The sequence below is a fragment of the Coregonus clupeaformis genome, chromosome 33, assembly GCF_020615455.1.
Source record: "Coregonus clupeaformis isolate EN_2021a chromosome 33, ASM2061545v1, whole genome shotgun sequence".
Classification (NCBI taxonomy): Eukaryota; Metazoa; Chordata; class Actinopteri; order Salmoniformes; family Salmonidae; genus Coregonus; species Coregonus clupeaformis.
The window spans coordinates 11,690,476-11,710,505 of record NC_059224.1 but is presented as its reverse complement, the minus strand read 5'-3'; the positions used below and the strand labels follow the sequence as shown (position 1 = coordinate 11,710,505).

The 20,030-nt window shown below is 42.9% G+C and overlaps 1 protein-coding gene across 2 annotated transcripts; it reads left to right on the top strand.

Annotated features, from left to right (window-relative positions):
* Positions 1-10,931: 10,931 nt before the first annotated feature.
* Positions 10,932-17,301, top strand: LOC121548644 (alpha-1,6-mannosyl-glycoprotein 2-beta-N-acetylglucosaminyltransferase-like). 2 transcript variants are annotated; one of them, XM_041860164.1, is made up of 3 exons: positions 10,932-11,112; positions 15,101-15,421; positions 15,771-17,301. In XM_041860164.1, the coding sequence occupies exons 2-3, from the start codon at positions 15,395-15,397 to the stop codon at positions 17,142-17,144; spliced, it is 1,401 nt and encodes a 466-aa protein (XP_041716098.1). In that variant the 5' UTR covers positions 10,932-11,112; positions 15,101-15,394; the 3' UTR covers positions 17,145-17,301. The 2 variants fall into 2 exon arrangements, with proteins under 2 accessions (XP_041716098.1, XP_041716097.1); XM_041860163.1 differs by having other exon boundaries at positions 15,101-15,451.
* Positions 17,302-20,030: the final 2,729 nt, after the last annotated feature.

The window sequence follows — 20,030 nt, the reverse complement described above, 5'->3', positions numbered from 1 at the left end:
GATAACCGTAGTCTTAGGTCATCCAATTTATTTTCCAATGATTGAAGATTGGCTAATAGGATTGATGGGAGCGGCAGTTTACTCGCTCGCCGTCGGATCCTTACAAGGCACCCCGACCTACGTCCACGATATCTCTGTCTCTTCCTAATGCGAATGACGGGGATTTGGGCCTTGTCGGGTGTCTGTAGGATATCATTCGCGGCCGCCTCGTTAAAGAAAAATGATTAGTCCAATACGAGGTGAGTAATCGCTGTCCTGATATCCAGAAGCTCATTTTGGTTATAAGAGGCGATGGCAGAAACATTATGTACAAAATAAATTACAAATAACGCGGAAAAACACACATAATAATACAATTGGTTAGACGGCTGTAAAACGGCAGCCATCTTCTCTGGCGCCATTTCGTTCCAAATGATTGAAGATTGGCTAATTCAGAGACGTCCCGAAGCCACTTCTGTGTCGTTTTGGCTGTGTGCTTAGGGTCGTTGTCCTGTTGGAAGGTAAACCGTCGACCAAGTCTGACATCCTGAGCGCTCTAGAGCAGGTTTTAATCAAGAATCTCTGTACTTTGCTCCGTTCATCTTTGCCTCGATCCTGATTAGTCTCCCAGTCCCTGCCGCTTAGTTTCATCAGACCAGAGAATGTTGTTTCTCATGGTCTGAGAGACTAGAGCTCTGTTAGAGTGACCATTGTGTTCTTGGTCACCTCCCTGACCAAGGCCCTTCTCCCCAGATTGCTCAGTTTGGCCGGGCGGCCAGCTCTAGGAAGTCTTATTGGTTCCAAACTTCTTCCATTTAAGAATGATGGAGACCACTGTGTTCTTGAGGACCTTCAAGGCTGCAGAAATGTTTTGGTACCCTTCCCCAGATCTGTGCCTCAACACAATCCTGTCTCGGCGCTCTACGGACAATTCCTTCGACCTCATGGCTTGGTTTTTGCACTGACATGTACTGTCAACTGTGGGACCTTATATAGACAGGCGTGTGCCTTTCCAAATCATGTCCAATCAATTGAATTTACCACAGGTGGACTCCAATCAAGTTGTTGAAACATCTCAAGGATGATAAATGGAAACAGGATGCACCTGAGCTCAATTTCGAGTCTCATACCAAAGGATCTGAATATTTATGTAAATAAGGTATTTCTGTTTTTGATTTTTAATACATTTGCAAATATTTCTAGAAACCTGTTTGTCATTATGGGGTATTGTGTGTAGATTGCTGATGATAAAAAAAAAAAAATCCATTTTAGAATAAGGCTGTAAATAAATTCATTAGGCCTTAATCTATGGATTTCACATGACTTGGCAGGGGTGCTGCCGTGGGTGCCCACCCACTTGGGAGACTGGCCCACCCACTGGGGAGCGAGGCACAGCCAATCAGAATGACTTTTTCCCCACAAAATGGCTTTATTACAGACATAAATACTCCTCAGTTTCATCAGCTGTCTGGGTGGCTGGTCTCAGACGATCACTCAGGTAAAGAAGCTGGATGTGGAGGTCCTTGGCTGGCGTGGTTACACGTGGTCTGTGGTTGTGAGGCCGGTTGGACGTATTACCAAATTCTCTAAAATGACTTTGGAGGTGGCTTATGGTAGAGAAATGAACATTCAATTATCTGGCAACAGCTCTGGTGGACATTCCTGCAGTCAGCATGCCAATTGCACAGCTCCTTCAACTTGAGACATCTGTGGCATTGTGTTGTGTGACAAAACTGCACATTTTAGAGTGACCTTTTATTGACCCCAGCACAAGGTGCACCTGTGTAATGATCATGCTGTTTAATCACCTTCTTGATATACCACACCTGTCAGGTGGATGGATTATCTTGGCAAAGGAGAAACGCTCACTAACAGGGATGTAAACAAATTTGTGCACAAAATTTGAGACAAATAAGCTTTTTGTGCGTATGGAACATTTATTGGATCTTTTATTTCAGCTCATGAAACATGGGACCAACACGTTTATATTTTTTCAGTATAAGTGGTAAATTTGAAAAACTCTTCGTAAAAAAACTAAGCTGAAAACAGTAATGCCCCCTATCTTACTTTCATAACCTTTGATTGTGCAATAATTGGGCTTTCACACATCTTTCACCCCTGAGTCATTAATGCAAAATAGGTTCAGCATTTTGTCATTTTAACTACCATTTAATCCAGTAGCAAAAAATACAAGATGCACATTTCAAAACTGTTTTTAAAAAAAGTGCTGAATAGAAAGAATAGTATATGGTAAACATCATTTTCCATACAGTATTTGACTATAACTTGACATGCAGAATTGTTTAAATAATTTGTATCCAATGGCAGGTTGTGAGCATGTTGACAAATATGTCAGTCTTACATTTCATTATCCTTATACAGTAAATATGTAGGACAAATCATCAGAAATAGGGGTGTTGTAAAGGAGTTGGCTACTGTAAAAAAGTAGCACGGTGTTGTACGGCATTTCTGCCCCATGCAACATTATACAAGATCAACTTTTCTACGTGACTTGTCAACTGATACAGTATCGGCTGTCTCGCTTGAAACTCATCAGATTGCAGTGTATCAATACATTTCAGATAATTAGTGGAATGTATTGTTATATACACTCACTGGTCAGTTTATTAGGTACACCCAGTACCGGGTCGGTCCCCCCATTGCCTCCAGAACAGCCTGAATTCTTCGGGGTATTCTACAAGGTGTCGAAAACGTTCCACAGGGATGTTGGTCCATGCTGACGCATCACGCAGTTGCTGCAGATTGGACGGCGGTACATTCATGCTGCGAACAGCCCGTGCCATTGCATCCTAAAGATGCTCTATTAGGTTTAGGTCTGTGGACTGCGCAGGCCACTCAAGTAAACGGAACTCGCTGTCATGTTCAAGGCAATGCTTTTCCACTCCTTAACTGTCCAGTGTTGGTGATCGCATTTTTTTATTTTATTATTTATTTAACCTTTATTTACCCAGGTAAGCCAGTTGGGAACAAGTTCTCATTTACAACTGCGACCTGGCTAAGATAAAGCAAAGCAGTGTGATAAAAACAACAACACAGAGTTACATATGGGGTAAAACAAAACATAAAGTCAAAAATACAACAGAAAATATATATACAGTGTGTGCGAATGTAGTAAGTTATGGAGGTAAGGCAATAAATAGGCCATAGTGCAAAATAGTTACAATTTCATATTAACACTGGAATGATAGATGTGCAAAAGATGCTGTGCAAATAGAGATACTGGGGTGCAAATTAGCAAAATAAATAACAATATGGGGATGAGGTAGTTGGGTGGGCTAATTTCTGAATGGCTGTGTACAGGTGCAGTGATCGGTAAGCTGCTCTGACAACTGACGCTTAAAGTTAGTGAGGGAGATAAGAGTCTCCAGCTTCAGAGATTTTTGCAGTTCGTTCCAGTCATTGGCAGCAGAGAACTGGAAGGAATGGCGGCCAAAGGAGGTGTTGGCTTTGGGGATGACCAGTGAGATATACCTGCTGGAGCGCAGACTACGGGTGGGTGTTGCTATGGTGACCAGTGAGCTAAGATAAGACAGGGATTTGCCTAGCAGTGATTTATAGATGACCTGGAGCCAGTGGGTTTGGCGACGAATATGTAGTGAGGGCCAGCCAACAAGAGCGTACAGGTCACAATGGTGGGTAGTATATGGGGCATTGGTGACAAAACGTAAGGCACTGTGATAGACTACATCCAATTTGCTGAGTAGAGTGTTGGAGGCTATTTTGTAAATGACATCGCCGAAGTCAAGGATCGGTAGGATAGTCAGTTTTACGAGGGCATGTTTGGCAGCATGAGTGAACAGTGGCGGCTCCTGAAAAAATTCTCAGGAGGGGCAATTTTTCTGATGATTTAGGTGACCTACACACATTTAAAAAAAGATATGTCCAGCAACAACATGAAGACAGGGGCAGCATATAAGTCAATACCAGAAGCATTTATTGACTGATCTCAAAAGTGTTGGCTTACCAGGGTTGGTGGAGCCCTCAGTTTCATCTTTGCCTCGCAAAGCTAACTCAAACACTCCGCAAAACTTCACACACTGGATTAGCCGGCTGAGGATGTGGCGGTTCTTGCTAATGTCGTAGTAAATATATTTGTTATAGTGAATATGGAATATGATATGTTGAGTAAAATGTTGTGCTAAGATCTATTTAGGTCAGGAGCTGGTTATAAGTTATGTTCCTATCCAATAACAATGGACAAAAGGGTCCTATCTTGTCAGCCTTGTCAGCAGGTGGCCAAGGACAACACCCACGCCATAGGCCTCTCAGTTCTTCCAACTCACGAGTTCTTGCTCTGAGGACACACACACACACAAACACACACACACACACACATCATCACTGTTAAACACACACACACACACACATCATCACTGTTAAACACACACACACACACACACACACACACAAAAATCCCCTCTCTTAGGCTGAACATTTGAAGACAGAGAACCCGACTCAGAGCCAATGCAACAGTGACAGTAGCCTGGAGGGGACCTCGCCCAACTCATCAGGACCAATCAGAAGATCAGAACTACTAGATTGAACCTACTTCATTTATTGCATAAAATGTCTGCACACAATGTTTCGGGGCTCTCTTCAGATAATAATAATAATAATAATATGCCATTTAGCAGACGCTTTTATCCAAAGCGACTTACAGTCATGCGTGCATACATTTTTGTGTATGGGTGGTCCCGGGGATCGAACCCACTACCTTGGCGTTACAAGCACCATGCTCTACCAGCTGAGCTACAGAAAGTGGATACTCATGGATGCGCATTGCAATTGTAAAATGTCAACACAATTGGAGACACCACGTCATTTTTGGAGACATGTTATTGACAGTAAACTATTGTAGATGCGACTGCTAACTAAATAAAACATTTTAGCTGGCTAGCTAATCATCTTAGCTAAATGTGGGGCAAACAATTCAGTTATTTACCGTTAATTTGAGGGATTGGGGTGAAAGAAATCGAGTTACATAGTGATACTTTACGATATACTGTATTGACAATATCGCAATATTTTAGCGCTAGTTGGCTGTACCTGCACCAAAACACCATTATTGTTCCTTCATAGCTTGTTCTCAATCTTTTCACATTGGGAGCCAATTTGTTTTCAGCACTTTTATTTCCATGACTGATCAAAACTCGTTCTCATGGCTTTCTGATCCCTCTGCAACAGACATATGGTGCGCAATAAAATCACAGTATCGAATCGCAATACGTATAGAATCATGAGACTCGCAATGCTGATGCATATATCTTATCGTGAGGTTCCTGGCAATTCCCAGCCCAAGTTCATTTGCCACAACAAATCTCTTCGCTAGCAAACGCAATGTGTCTCCAGCAATGTTTACTTTTTTGACGTTCTATGGCATCTCCACTTTCCAAGCATATATGACCACATGTAATATTTTGGTAAGTGATGCAAATAGTGAACTATGTAGGGCCAGGATGTAAAATATATGTAGCTGCAGCAATTTCTCTTATCTGATATGGTAAGTAATGGGGCTTGATTTATAGCTCCCTAAGAGTTTGACGAACGGGTCCGTGAACGCGATTGCAGATATCTTTACCTCTGAATAAACTGCCTTATATTATACAATTATCCACCTTGTCCAAAAGTCTCTACTTTTTCTCCGTTCTCCAGTAAACTTGTTTTATCAACAATAGTAAGGTTCAATGACACAGAAAGCAGTTCAATGTCGGGGTACAGTCGCTCTCTTACCAGGATCGCGGTCCGCTCTGACCAGGGTGAAGGTGGCCGGCTCCACCTCTCTGCCAGCAGCGTTTTCATTATTTAGTCCGTTCGTAGCGGGTATGTACACGATCAACAAGATCAGTCCAAAACCGAAGATCAGTCCAAAGCAGAATGTTTGCAGAATGTTTGTAAACTAAGTCTACAAATTAAAAACATAAAATAACGCCACACTGCAGGTCGCAACATAGACGCTGATAGCCGCCATTGTCTTAGTTACGTTCAACGTTACGTCACGTATGACGAAAGCGCGTAAGTGCATGCACACAGACACCCATAGAGAATGTATTGAAAGCTTTGAAATGTGAAAAAAATAGATTTTACATGACAGGCTATGAGAGACTTCTGGGCGATTTTCAACCTGACTGAAATCGCCCAAAAAACGGGCGGGGCCATTTGAAGCACGACTTTAGCCTGATTTGACATTTAGTGGCTGGCAGATCAGACGTGAACACTGATAACTGCTGTTGCCGTGATATAATTTTTTATAAATTTATTAAAAAAAAATATTATTATTATTATTATTTTTTTATAATTGATTAGAAAAAAAATCCCTTCCTTTTCCCGTTTGGCAGTGCGTCGCCCATATCGCCCTATTGAACAAGCCGTCCCTGTGAGTGAAGTAGGCTTTGTTGTGAAATAGGAAGCCGATTCTAGATCTAAATTTTGATTGGAGATGCTTAATGTGAGTCTGGAAGGAGAGTTTACAGTCTAACCAGACACCTAGGTATTTGTAGTTGTCCACATACTCTAGATCAGACCCGCCGAGAGTAGTGATTCTAGTCGGGTGGGCGGGTGCCAGCAGCGTTCGGTTGAAGAGCATGCATTTCGTTTTACTAGTGTTTAAGAGCAGTTGGAGCCTACGGAAGGAGTGTTGAATGCCGTTGAAGCTCGTTTGGAGGTTTGTTAAGAAGAAGGGCCAGATGTATACATAATGGTGTTGTCCGCATAGAGGTGGATCCGAGCGTCACCAGCAGCAAGAGCGACATCATTGATATACACAGAGAATAGAGTCGGCCCGAGAATTGAACCCTGTGGCACCCCCATAGAGACTGACAGAGGTCCAGACAACAGGCCCTCCGATTTGACACATTGAACTCTATCTGAGAAGTAGTTGGTGAACCAGGCGAGGTAGTCATTTGAGAAACCAATGCTATTTAGTCTGCCAATAAGAATGCGGTGGTTGACAGAGTCGAAAGCCTTGGCCAGGTCGATGAAGACGGCTGCACAGTACTGTCTATTATCGATCGCGGTTATAATATCGTTTAAGACCTTGAGCGTGGCTGAGGTGCACCCATGACCAGCTCGGAAACCGGATTGCATAGCGGAGAAGGTATGGTGGGATTCGAAATGGTCGGTGATCTGTTTGTTTACTTGGCTTTCAAATACTTTCGAAAGGCAGGGTAGGATGGATATAGGTCTGTAACAGTTTGGATCTAGAGTGTCACCCCCTTTGAAGAGGGGGATGACCGCGGCAGCTTTTCAATCTCTAGAGATCTCAGACGTTACGAAAGAGAGGTTGAACAGGCTAGTAATAGGGGTTGCGAGTATTTCGGCAGCTAATTTTAGAAAGAAAGGGTCCAGATTGTCTAGCCCAGCTGATTTGTAGGGGTCCAGATTTTTCAGCTCTTTCAGAACATCAGCTGTCTGAATTTGTGTGAAGGAGAAGCGGGGGAGTCATGGGCAAGTTGCAGCGGAGGGTGCAGAGCTGGTGGCCGGGGTAGTGGTAGCCAGGTGGAAAGCATGGCCAGCCATAGCAAAATGCTTGTTGAAATTCTCGATTATTGTAGATTTATCGGTGGTGACAGTGTTTCCTAGCCTCAGTGCAGTGGGCAGTTGGGAGGAGGTGCTCTTATTCTCCATGGACTTTACAATGTCCCAAAACTGCTACAGGATGCAAATTTCTGTTTGAAAAAGCTAGCCTTTGCTTTCCTAACTGATTGTGTATATTGGTTCCTGACTTACCTGAAAAGTTGCATATCGCGGGGGCTGTTTGATGCTAATGCAGTACACCACAGGATGTTTTTGTGCTGGTCAAGGGCAGTCAAGTCTGAGTAGAACCAGGGGCTATATCTGTTCTTAGTTCTGAATTTTTTGAATGGGGCATGCTTATTTAAGATTGAGAGGAAAGCACTTTTAAAGAACAACCAGGCATCCTCTACTGACGGAATGAGGTCAATATCCATCCAGGATACCCGGGCCAGGTCAATTAGAAAGGCCTGCTCGCTAAAGTGTTTTAGGGAGCGTTTGACAGTGATGAGGGTGGTCGTTTGACCGCGGACCCGTTACGGACGCAAGCAATAAGGCAGTGATCGCTGAGATCCTGGTTGAAGACAGCAGAGGTGTATTTAGAGGGTACATTTGTCAGGATGATATCTTTGAGGGTGCCCATATTTACGGATTTAGGGTTGTACCTGGTAGGTTTGTTGATAATTTGTGTGAGAATGAGGGCATCTAGTTTAGATTGTAGGTTGGCCGGGGTGTTAAGCATATCCCAGTTTAGGTCACCAAGCAGTACGAACTCTGAGGATAGATGGGGGGCAATCAGTTCACAAATGGTGTCCAGGGCACAGCTCGGGGCTGAGGGGGGTCTGTAGCAAGCGGCAACAGTGAAATACTTATTTCTGGAAAGGTGGATTTTTAGAAGTAGAATCTCAAACTGTTTGGGCGCAGACCTGGATAGTATGATACAGCTCTGCAGGCTATCTCTACAGTAGATTGCAACCCCACCCCTTTGGCAGTTCTATCGAGATGGAAAATGTTGTAGTTGGGGATGGACATTTCTGAATTTTTGGTGGCCTTCATCCAACATCAGGGTTGGATGAGTGTGCTAATGCAGTGAATAACTCAAACTTAGGGAGGAGGCTTCTGATGTTATCGTGCAAGAAACCAAGGCTTTTATGGTTACAGAAGTCAACAAATGATAACGCCTGGGGAGTAGGAGTGATACTGGGGGCTACAGGCCCGGGTTAACCTCTACATCACCAGAGGAACAGAGGATGAGTAGAATAAGGATACGGCTAAAGGCTTTAAGAACAGGTCTTCTAGTGCGTTGGGTACGAGCTGTTTTCGCCCACAGGACTTCTGCTAACTGGATGTTTTTTGCTTGTCGCACCATTGGTAAACCCTAGAGACACTGTCGTGCATGAAAAGACCAGGAGGGCGGCTGTTTCTGAGATACTGGATCCGGCGCGCCTGGCACCGACGATCATATCACGCTTAAAGTCGCTTAGATCACTCGTTTTGCCCATTCTAACGTTAAATCGAACAGTAACTGAATGCCTCAATGCCTGTCTGCCTGCGCTTTATATAGCAAGCCATGGCCACGTTACTCACTGTCTGTAGGAGCGATCTATTTGAGTGAACGGGGTGGTGTACCTAATAAATTGGTTGGTGAGTGTATAACCCAGGTATTTCAGCAGTGCATTGTACACTACACAATTCAGCGGGTTTAGAGGCTAGTCAAAGACCCCTCACCTCCTCCCTCCCCGACACACTCGACCCGCTCCAATTCTCTTAACGCCCTGACAAATCCACGGACGACGCAATCGCCATTGTACTGCACACTGCCCTCTAAGCTCACCACAAAGCTCACGGCCCTGGGACTGAACTCCTCCCTATGCAACTGGGTCCTGGACTTCCTGACGGGCCACCCCTACGACTGCGTGGCCTCACACAGTTCCAACGCCATCATCAAGTTTGCTGAAGACACGACAGTAGTAGGCCTGATTACCAACAACAACGAGACAGCCTACAGGGAGGAGGTAGGCACTCTGACGGCTTGGTGCCAGGTAAACTACCTCTCCCTCAATGTCAGAAAAACAAAGGAGCTGATTGTGGACTTCAGGAGGAACCAGGCTGGGCACAACCCCATTCAGAAATTCAGCTCGTCCCCGAGGGCTCTCACAGTGATCTACAGGAGCACCATCGAGAGCATACTGTCGGGCTACATCACAGCCTGGTACTCCACCGCCGCAGACCGCAAGGCGCTACAGAGAGTGGTACGCTCAGAGGGTGGTACTGACTGCCTTCCAGGACACCTACAACACCAGGTGTCGCAGGAAGGCCAAGAAGATCATCAGGGACCCCAGCCTCCCGATCCATGGCCTGTTCTTCCCGTTTCCATCACTCAGGCGCGGGCAGTATAGGAGCATCATGGCAAAAACTGTAAGACTGGCCAATAGCTTCTACCCCAAGACCATCAAGCTGCTGAATTGCCACCAATAGTCAGCTACCTGCTCCCCCCAACTTCCTGGTTCAGTAGTTAGTTATCAATTTTGAGCAGTTTGATTAAGTGATACAGTTAATTGTATTGTTAACAAATGACAAGAAAAGCATATCAAAAGTAAAGTGAATGTTGCATTTTGAAAAGCAGATACTAAGATTGAATATGTATCCAAATTGAGTGATTTGGTGTTATCAACAATTGACTTAGTGTATTGAAAATGTGCTTAGTTTTGAAACATGAGCCATTTTGATGATCTGATTTGATTTTAGTGCTTAGAGTTGTGAAAATGTACCACTTACTTGTGAAAATTGCACCAAAGTGATTTTAAAAAACGGTAAGAAATATAATTATACCAATAGTATGTCAATCAATAGCAAGTACCATATTTTATTTGTTTCATAGTGCAATTAGTATTTAATAAGAACAACAAATCCAACAGAACATACTGTGTACAACAACTACCAACACAGAAGTGTTCCAGTAAAAATCCTTTGGATACTTTCCCACTTTGAAATGTAAAGTAATGCCAGTAGGACCATCATTTATTTTTCATGATTTCTTGAATATCGAACAATAATGGCCTAAAGTTAGTCTAGTAGTGATATTCGTTTTGCCTGTCTTTTGTATAGAATATAATCAAGAATAATTTCATATACCGACAATAATATCTAACTGGTTTAGATGATTATCATAGTGGCCTATATAATTTTAAAAAAATAAAACAGATCAGAAGAAGCCTTTATTTATCTATTGTTCAAACAAACTACTAATTCTAAAGAAATATTATACCGACTACATGTAAGATCTCCATATTGTTACATTGTTTATAAGTTTATCTACAATTCAATGGTTCAGTTTAATGCAACATTGTAGCACACTAGCCTAATATATCAATTCATTTTTTTATGTCTTGAGAGCCCCTCCGGAGTAATGCATTGTGGGAGACAAAGCTAGGCAGTGGTTCCGTATTTGGTACTTTGTGCCAACGTTAGCTAGCTTGCTAATGTGTTATTTCCCCCAGAAATTGGGAGCAGGTTGAGAAGGGATGGAGGAGAATGAATACCTCGATTCATCGCACTGTTAATTTTGGCAGAGAAAGCTGCATAGCACGACTACTATTTTAGGTAACTATTCAAACGCATTTTTTTCCACACTATGAAGCTTATTGTGACAGTCTGTTTTGGCCAATGACTGAGGCGCGACTATGGAGTGCTTGCTTTTAAATATAATACGCTTGCTCCAGCTAACTATGATACACATTTAGCTTGCTAGCTAGCTAGCTAGCTACATGGCTAGTAGCTTCCATAACATCACTCGGTAAACAATGTTTAAGCTACTAAATATAGCTAGCTAACTAGTTGTGTATGTAACGCTACACGGCACGAATCTCGAGCGAAATGGGGTTGGCGCCGTGGTTTGATGTCGGTGTCCCCCGCACCAGCCTGGAGTCCAGGCGCTAACAAGACGATTGCTAGTGTAGGGAGAAGGAAGCTAGTTTAACTTACATTAACTAGATTTGGCTAGAGAACCCCCATTTCCTTCTTGACCAACGGGGGCCATGGGAAGGAGGACATGTTATACGACCAAAATGTTTATTACATTAATGTTCAGAAACATAAGAAAACGGTCTAGTTTGAAATGATAGGCGGTGGCTAGTTTAGCTCTACATCTTGTTAACTGTGTGTGTATCGCGTCATGTAGTGAAAGTCAGCATAACAGGCGTGTAATGTACACTGTTAAGTACATAAGGACACCATAGGCTGTTAGCTATAGTCTATTTGAAGTGCATGTTTTGCAACAAAAAAAATACATATCATTGCTGTGTTTTAGGCAAGGGAGTCTGTGATCCAGTGCGAAGGCTATTCAGCTTTCCATTTTGTGGATGTATTGATATGTGTATTGATTGTGACAGTGCCTCTGGGCAGTAGACAGGGATGAGCTAGTTCAACCAAGAAACGCTGCAAAGATAAGAGAATAGAGAACTAATCATAGAATGTTAAAGTGGAGCACAGGCTGGTATGGGAGGGCTAGTGTGTCTAAATTAAGAATCTAAATCGTGATGACTGGCTGCAGATACTTTGTGAAGATAGATAAAGTATTAGGCCTAAATTATGTATCTTACAGTTTGAGATTTAGGCTACTGGTTATGGGGAATGTTTTTGTCAGGGGCGTTGGCAGTGGTGCATTTTGTAGATGGGTTGTCACTTACAGTGCATTTGGAAAGTATTCAGACCCCTTACCTTTTTCCACATTTTGTTAAGTTACAACCTTATTCTAAAAATGATTAAATAAAACATTTTCCTCATCAATCTACACACAATACCCCATAATGACAAAGCAAAAACAGGTTTTTATAACTTTTTGCAAATGTACACTACCGGTCAAAAGTTTTAGAACACCTACTCATTCATTTTTTTTATTTTTATTTTTTACTATTTTCTACATTGTAGAATAATAGTGAATACTTCAAAACTATGAAATGACACATGGAATCATGTAGTAACCAAACAAGTGTTAAACAAATCAAAATATATTTTATATTTGAGATTCTTCTAATAGCCACCCTTTGCCTTGATGACAGCTTTGCACACGCTTGGCATTCTCTCAACCAGCTTCATGAGGTAGTCACCTGGAATGCATTTCAATTAACAGGTGTGCCTTGTTAAAAGTTAATTTGAGGATTTTCTTTCCTTCTTGATGAGTTTGAGCCAATCAGTTGTGTTGTGACAAAATAGGGGGGGTATACAGAAGATAGCCCTATTTGGTAAAAAACCATCAAGCGCTATGATGAAACTGGCTCTCATGAGGACTGCCACAGGAATGGAAGACCCAGAGTTACCTCTGCTGCAGAGGATAAGTTCATTAGAGTTACCAGCCTCAGAAATTGCAGCCCAAATAAATTATTCACAGACACATCTCAACATCAACTGTTCAGAGTAGACTGTGTGAATCAGGCCTTCATGGTCAAATTCCTGCAAAGAAACCACTACTATGGACATTAAAAACCGGTGGAAATGTGTCCTTTGGTCTGGAGTCGAAATTTGAGATTTTTGGTTCCAACCGCCGTGTCTTTGTGAGACGCGGTGTGGGTGAACAGATTATCTCTGCATGTGTATTTCCCACCGTAAAGCATGGAGGAGGTGTTATGGTGTGGGTGTGCTTTGCTGGTGACACTGTCTGTGATTTATTTAGAATTCAAGGCACACTTAAACAGCATGGCTACCACAGCATTCTGCAGCAATACGCTATCCCATCTGGTTTGGGCTTAGTGGGACTATCATTTTTCAAAAGGACAATGACCCAACACACTTCCAGGCTGTGTAAGGGCTATTTGACCAAGAAGGAGAGTGATGGAGTGCTGCATCAGATGACCTGGCCTCCACAATCCCCCGACCTCAACCCAATTGAGATGGTTTGGGATGAGTCGGATGTCAGAGTGAAGGAAAAGCAGCCAACAAGTGATCAGCATATGTGGGAACTCCTTCAAGACTGTTGGAAAAGCATTCCAGGTGAAGCTGATTGAGAGAATGCCGAGAGTGTGCTAAGCTGTCATCAAGGCAATGGGTGGCTATTTGAAGAATCTCAAATATAAAATATATTTTGATTTGTTTAACACTATTTTGGTTACTACATGATTCCAAATGTGTTATTTCATAGTTTTTATGTAGTTACAATGTAGAAAATAGTAAAAATAAAGAAAAACCCTTGAATGAGTAGGTGTTCTAAAACTTTTGACCGTTAGTGTGTATATATATATTTAAAAAAAACTAGAAATACCTTATTTACATAAGTATTCAGACCCTTTGCTATGAGACTCGAAATTGAGCTCCGGTGCATCATGTTTCCATTGATCATCCTTGAGATGTTTCTCCAACTTGATTGGAGTCCATCATTCGATTTGATTTGATTTGATTCTTAAATGCAAGGAGTTTGGAACCACCAAGGCTCTTCCTAGAGCTGGCCGCCTGGCCAAACTGAGCAATCTGGGGAGAAGGGCCTTGTTCAGGGAGGTGACCAAGAACCCGATGGTCTCTCTGACAGAGCTGCAGAGTTTCTCTGTGGAGATGGGAGAACCTTCCAGATGGACACCCATCTCTGCACCACTCCACCAATCAGGCCTTTATGGTAGAGTGGCCAGACGGACGCCACTCCTCAGTAAAAGGCACATGACAGCCTGCTTGGAGTTTGTCAAAGGCACCTAAAGGACTCTCAGACCATGAGAAACAAGATTATCTGGTCTGATGAAACCAAGATTTAAATCTTTGGCCTGAATGCCAAGCGTCACGTCTGGAGGAAACGTGGCACCATCCCTACGGTGAAACGTGGTGGCAGCATCATGCTGTGGTGATGTTTTTCACTGCTAGTCAGGATCGAGGGAAAAATGAACGGAGCAAAGTACAGAGAAATCCTTGATGAAAACATGCTCCAGTGCGCTCAGGACCTCAGACTGGGGCTAAGGTTCACCTTCCAACAGGACAACGACCCTAAGCACACAGCCAAGACAACGCATTAGTGGCTTCGGGACAAGTCTGAATGTCCTTGAGTAGCCCAGCCAGAGCCCGGACTTGAACCCGATCAAACATCTCAGGAGGGACCTGAAAATAGTAGTGCAGTGACGCGCCCCATCCAAGTTGACAGAGCTTGCGAGGATCTGCAGAGAAGAATGGGAGAAACAGGTGTGCCAAGCTTGTAGCGTCATACCCAAGAAGACTCAAGGCTGTAATCGCTGCCAAAGTGCTTCAATAAAGTATACGTATGTAAATGTGATATTTCATTTTTCTAATTTTAATACATTTGCAAAAATGTTTAAAAACCTGTTTTTGCTTTGTCATTATGGGGTATTGTGTGTAGATTGATGAGGGAAAATAACAATTTAATCAATTTTAGAATAAGGCTGTAACGTAACAAAATGTGGAAAAAGTAAAGGTTTGAATACTTTCAGAATGCACTGTATCAGCTCTTATCATAAAACAAGTTATGACTCCGTAACAGCCATTGTTTTATTATTGATGGTATGTATGCATGTTGCATTTAATAAATCAACCATGTTTAGTAAAGACAATAAGAAATAGTACAATTGCTTTAATAATTTTCTCTTATTTTGTCTTCCAGTGGGTTCCATGCACACCGCTACCCTGCTGACTGTCAGAGACCAACATGCCTTATGGGACTCTCACCTGGCATCACTTACATTCCACAAAGACCTATGTCTACATTCCAAAAATGAGCACTAGCAGCAAGCAACAAGCGTTAGCAACCAACACAATTTGAAGCCGTTTTCTACCAAGCCTGCCTGCCTGCCTGCCTCCCCCAAGCACAGCAGTGCCATTAGAACTTGCAAACCTGCCTTTTTCAGTTTCTCTACAATCAACTCCTCTCTGTTCCCAAAGGGGGTGACTGCCTATCATGAGATTCCGAGTCTACAAGAGGAAGGTACAATACACGACGAGTCCCAAGTCATGTGTATGTGCTGCATGTTTCTGTACTGGGCATGTTTTAAATGGCACAAACAAAACAAATGTATTTGAAAACAGTAATAGACAATAAAACGTCATTTATTGTGACATATTTAGTTCTGCTGAAGAAGCAGGACCCACTGGATTAATTGAATGATTAAATAAGTTATTAACTAATGTAAACTCATATGAACTCTTACTTGGGGATCCATAATAAATACAAATAAATAATCTTACTGTATCTTTAAATCAAAAAAGAGAATAGAAATAACGATGCCAATGAGTCCAAAACCGGGCATGGGATATGATATGTATTTTATGTCCAGGTGGTGATACTGACACTGGTGGTGGTGGTGTGTGGCCTTGCCTTCTGGACCAGTGTGAAGCTGAAGAAGAGCAGTAGAGTGGTGGTCCCGAAAGAGGCTGAGGTGGCAAGGAGAAGCAGCAGTAGCCAGGTACAGGTACAGCCGCAGGCCACGCCTGCAGTCAGCCGGATACCTATCGTACCACCCATCGCACCTGTAGCACCTGCCAACGAGACACACCCGAATAACCACCCCGAAAAGCACCTAGGGAAGGAGGTAAAACCGGAGGTGGACAACACCACCCTGGTCTACCGTGGCATTGTGTTCCAGCTCAACTTCGACCAGACAGTGAGACATGAGGAGAAGTTCAGGGCAGCGAGGAAGAAGGACGATCTGGTGGTGGTGGTCCAGGTGCACAACAGACCAGACTACCTGAGACTGCTGGTGGAGAGTCTGAGGAAGGCCAGGGGCGTGGAGAACATCCTGCTCATCTTCAGCCACGACTTCTGGTCCCCAGAGATCAACCAGGTGGTTGCCTCGGTGGACTTCTGCCAGGTCCTCCAGATCTTCTTTCCCTTCAGCATCCAGCTGTACCCCCAGGAGTTCCCGGGCCACGACCCCAGGGACTGCCCCAGAGACATTTCCAAGATAGACGCCTTAAAACTGGACTGCATCAACGCAGAGTACCCCGACTCGTTCGGTCACTACCGCGAGGCCAAGTTCTCCCAGACCAAGCACCACTGGTGGTGGAAGCTGCACTTTGTGTGGGACAGGATCCGGGCCCTGAAGGACCACCGGGGTCTGGTGCTTCTCATTGAGGAGGACCACTTCCTCTCCCCGGACTTCCTCCACCTCCTCAAGCTGATGTCGATCCTGAAGAGGGAGAATTGCCCTGACTGTGACATCCTGTCTCTGGGGAGCTACGGCCACATTAGTTACGCAAGTAAAGCCAACAAGGTGGAGGTGAAAGCCTGGAAGTCCACCGAGCACAACATGGGCATGGCTCTGAGCAGGGAGACCTACCAGAAGCTTATCCAATGCACCGATGCCTTCTGCACCTATGACGACTACAACTGGGACTGGTCCCTGCAGCACCTGACCGTAACCTGCCTGCCCTCCTACTGGAAGGTCATGGTGAGCGAGGCGCCTCGGGTCTTCCACGCCGGGGACTGCGGGATGCACCACAAGAAGTCTGTGTGTATGCCGTCAAGCCAAAAGACCAAGATAGAGAACATCCTTCAGAGCAGCAGCCATCAGCTGTTCCCCAAGAACCTGCTGATTACTAAGAGACTTCCGGCTAACGGGGCAGGGGGGGTGGCGCCCCACGTGAAGAACGGGGGCTGGGGGGACATTAGGGACCATGAACTCTGCAAGAGCTACCTTCGATTACAGTGACCTTATTATAATTACTAGGACTATATTGTCACTTCTCTTTTTGGCATCCTCTGAATTTAAGAAAAAGAAAGCCTTTTGAAAATAATCTTTATGGAATATTTCTTCATATTGCCTGTTTTATCTGACTCTTCCAAATAAAAAGTATGTTGGGTTTGGGCTTCTTTGTCACAAGTGTCTCTTTATGTATATCCAAAACATATATATATATATATATATATATATATATATATATATATATATATATATATACAGTGAGGGGAAAAAGTATTTGATCCCCTGCTGATTTTGTACGTTTGCCCACGGACAAAGAAATGATCAGTCTATAATTTTAATGGAAGGTTTATTTGAACAGTGAGAGACAAAATAACAACAAAAAAATCCAGAAAAATGCATGTCAAGAATGTTATAAATTGATTTGCATTTTAATGAGGGAAATAAGTATTTGACCCCTCTGCAAAACATGACTTAGTACTTGGTGGCAAAAACCTTGTTGGCAATCACAGAGGTCAGACGTTTCTTGTAGTTGGCCACCAGGTTTGCACACATCTCTGGAGGGATTTTGTCCCACTCCTCTTTGCAAATCTTCTCCAAGTCATTAAGGTTTCGAGCCTGACGTTTGGCAACTCGAACATCAGCTCCCTCCACAGATTTTCTATGGGATTAAGGTCTGGAGACTGGCTAGGCCACTCCAGGACCTTAATGTGCTTCTTCTTGAGCCACTCCTTTGTTGCCTTGGCTTTGTGTTTTGGGTCATTGTCATGCTGGAATACCCATCCACAACCCATTTTCAATATCCTGGCTGAGGGAAGGAGGTTATCACCCTAGATTTGACGGTACATGGCCCTGTCCATCGTCCCTTTGATGCGGTGAAGTTGTCCTGTCCCCTTAGCAGAAAAACACCCCCAAAGCATAATGTTTCCACCTCCGTGTTTGACGGTGGGGATGGTGTTCTTGGGGTCATAGGCAGCATTCCTCCTCCAAACACGGCGAGTTGAGTTGATGCCAAAGAGCTCGATTTTGGTCTCATCTGACCACCACTTTCACCCAGTTCTCTGAATCATTCAGATGTTCATTGGCAAACTTCAGACGGGCATGTATATGTGCTTTCTTGAGCAGGGGGACCTTGCGGGCACTGCAGGATTTAAGTCCTTCACAGCGTAGTGTGTTACCAATTGTTTTCTTGGTGACTATGGACCCAGCTGCCTTGAGATCATTGACAAGATCCTCCCGTGTAATTCTGGGCTGATTCCTCACCGTTCTTATGATCATTGCAACTCCACGAGGTGAGATCTTGCATGGAGCCCCAGGCCGAGGGAGATTGACAGTTATTTTGTGTTTCTTCCATTTGCGAATAATCGCACCAACTGTTGTCACCTTCTCACCAAGCTGCTTGGCGATGGTCTTGTAGCCCATTCCAGCCTTGTGTAGATCTACAATCTTGTCCCTGACATCCTTGGAGAGCTCTTTGGTCTTGGCCATGGTGGAGAGTTTGGAATCTGATTGATTGCTTCTGTGGACAGGTGTCTTTTATACAGGTAACAAGCTGAGATTAGGAGCACTCCCTTTAAGAGTGTGCTCCTATTCTCAGCTCGTTACCTGTATAAAAGACACCTGGGAGCCAGAAATCTTTCTGAGAGGGGGTCAAATACTTATTTCCCTCATTAAAATGCTAATCAATTTATAACATTTTTGACATGCGTTTTTCTGGATTTTGTTGTTGTTATTCTGTGTCTCACTGTTCAAATAAACCTTCCATTAAAATTATAGACTGATCATTTCTTTGTCAGTGGGCAAATGTACAAAATCAGCAGGGGATCAAATACTTTTTTCCCCTCACTGTATATCTCCTCCAAAAAGTTATACATTATGTTATCTGATAAAATGACAATTGTTCAAGTATGTAATTATTTGCAGTCGTAATAGCTTTTACGAGCAAGAAAGACTCAAACTGTATATATGTGCATCATGTGTAAATTGGGTCCAGAATGAGAGGGGGTTGGGGACAGTCAAATCTAGTGAATTAGTGGAATTTGCGATCCCAGTGTGCATGCATAATTAATTTCTGAAAGTATTTATATCACATATTTGCTGAGATCAAAGCAGGTCCTCAGAGACACCTTGTCCCATTTACAGTATCTCTCATTTAGCTTCCATTCTCAACAGGTTTAACCCTTGTGTTGTCCTCCCAAATGCCTTACGCCTTTTGTCCTCTGGGGTCAAAAATGACCCCGCCTGGTTTGACTGTTTATAAAGCATACAGTATACATTTTCAATCAATTCTGTGTTACATCTTTATTCTTACTTCTGTTCAACCCATTACTATAATTTTTTTCATTTGTTTTGGAATTTAGAGCCAATAGACCTTGTTTACATAAAAGTATACCCTGTTTTTAAGTAAAAATACAATGAAACTATGAATTATTTTGACCTATTATTATTTTGACTATTTCACTTATCACTGAGTGGTATTTGTAAAAGTTTAGTGAGGATGCTGTTTTTGAATCATTTTATTTTTATTAATGACAGCCCATAATCACACCTTTTGTCCTCTGGGGTCAAAAATGACCCCGCCTGGTTTGACTGTTTATAAAGCATACAGTATACATTTTCAATCAATTCTGTGTTACATCTTTAGTCTTACTTCTGTTCAACCCATTACTAGAATTTTTTCATTTGTTTTGGAATTTAGAGCCAATAGACCTTGTTTACATAAAAGTATACCCTGTTTTTAAGTAAAAATACAATGAAACTATGAATTATTTTGACCTATTATTATTTTGACTATTTGACTTATCACTGAGTGGTATTTGTAAAAGTTTAGTGAGGATGCTGTTTTTGAATCATTTTATTTTTTATTAATGACAGCCCATAATCACACCTTTTGTC

What these genes read in the sequence shown, in the direction of transcription:
- LOC121548644 (XM_041860163.1), top strand. Translation starts at nt 15,395, where the DNA reads ATGAGATTCCGAGTCTACAAGAGGAAGGTACAATACACGACGAGTCCC. An exon ending in CGACGAGTCCCAAGTCATGT is followed by an intron (nt 15,452 to 15,770) that starts GTATGTGCTGCA and finishes TTTTATGTCCAG; the next exon opens with GTGGTGATACTGACACTGGT.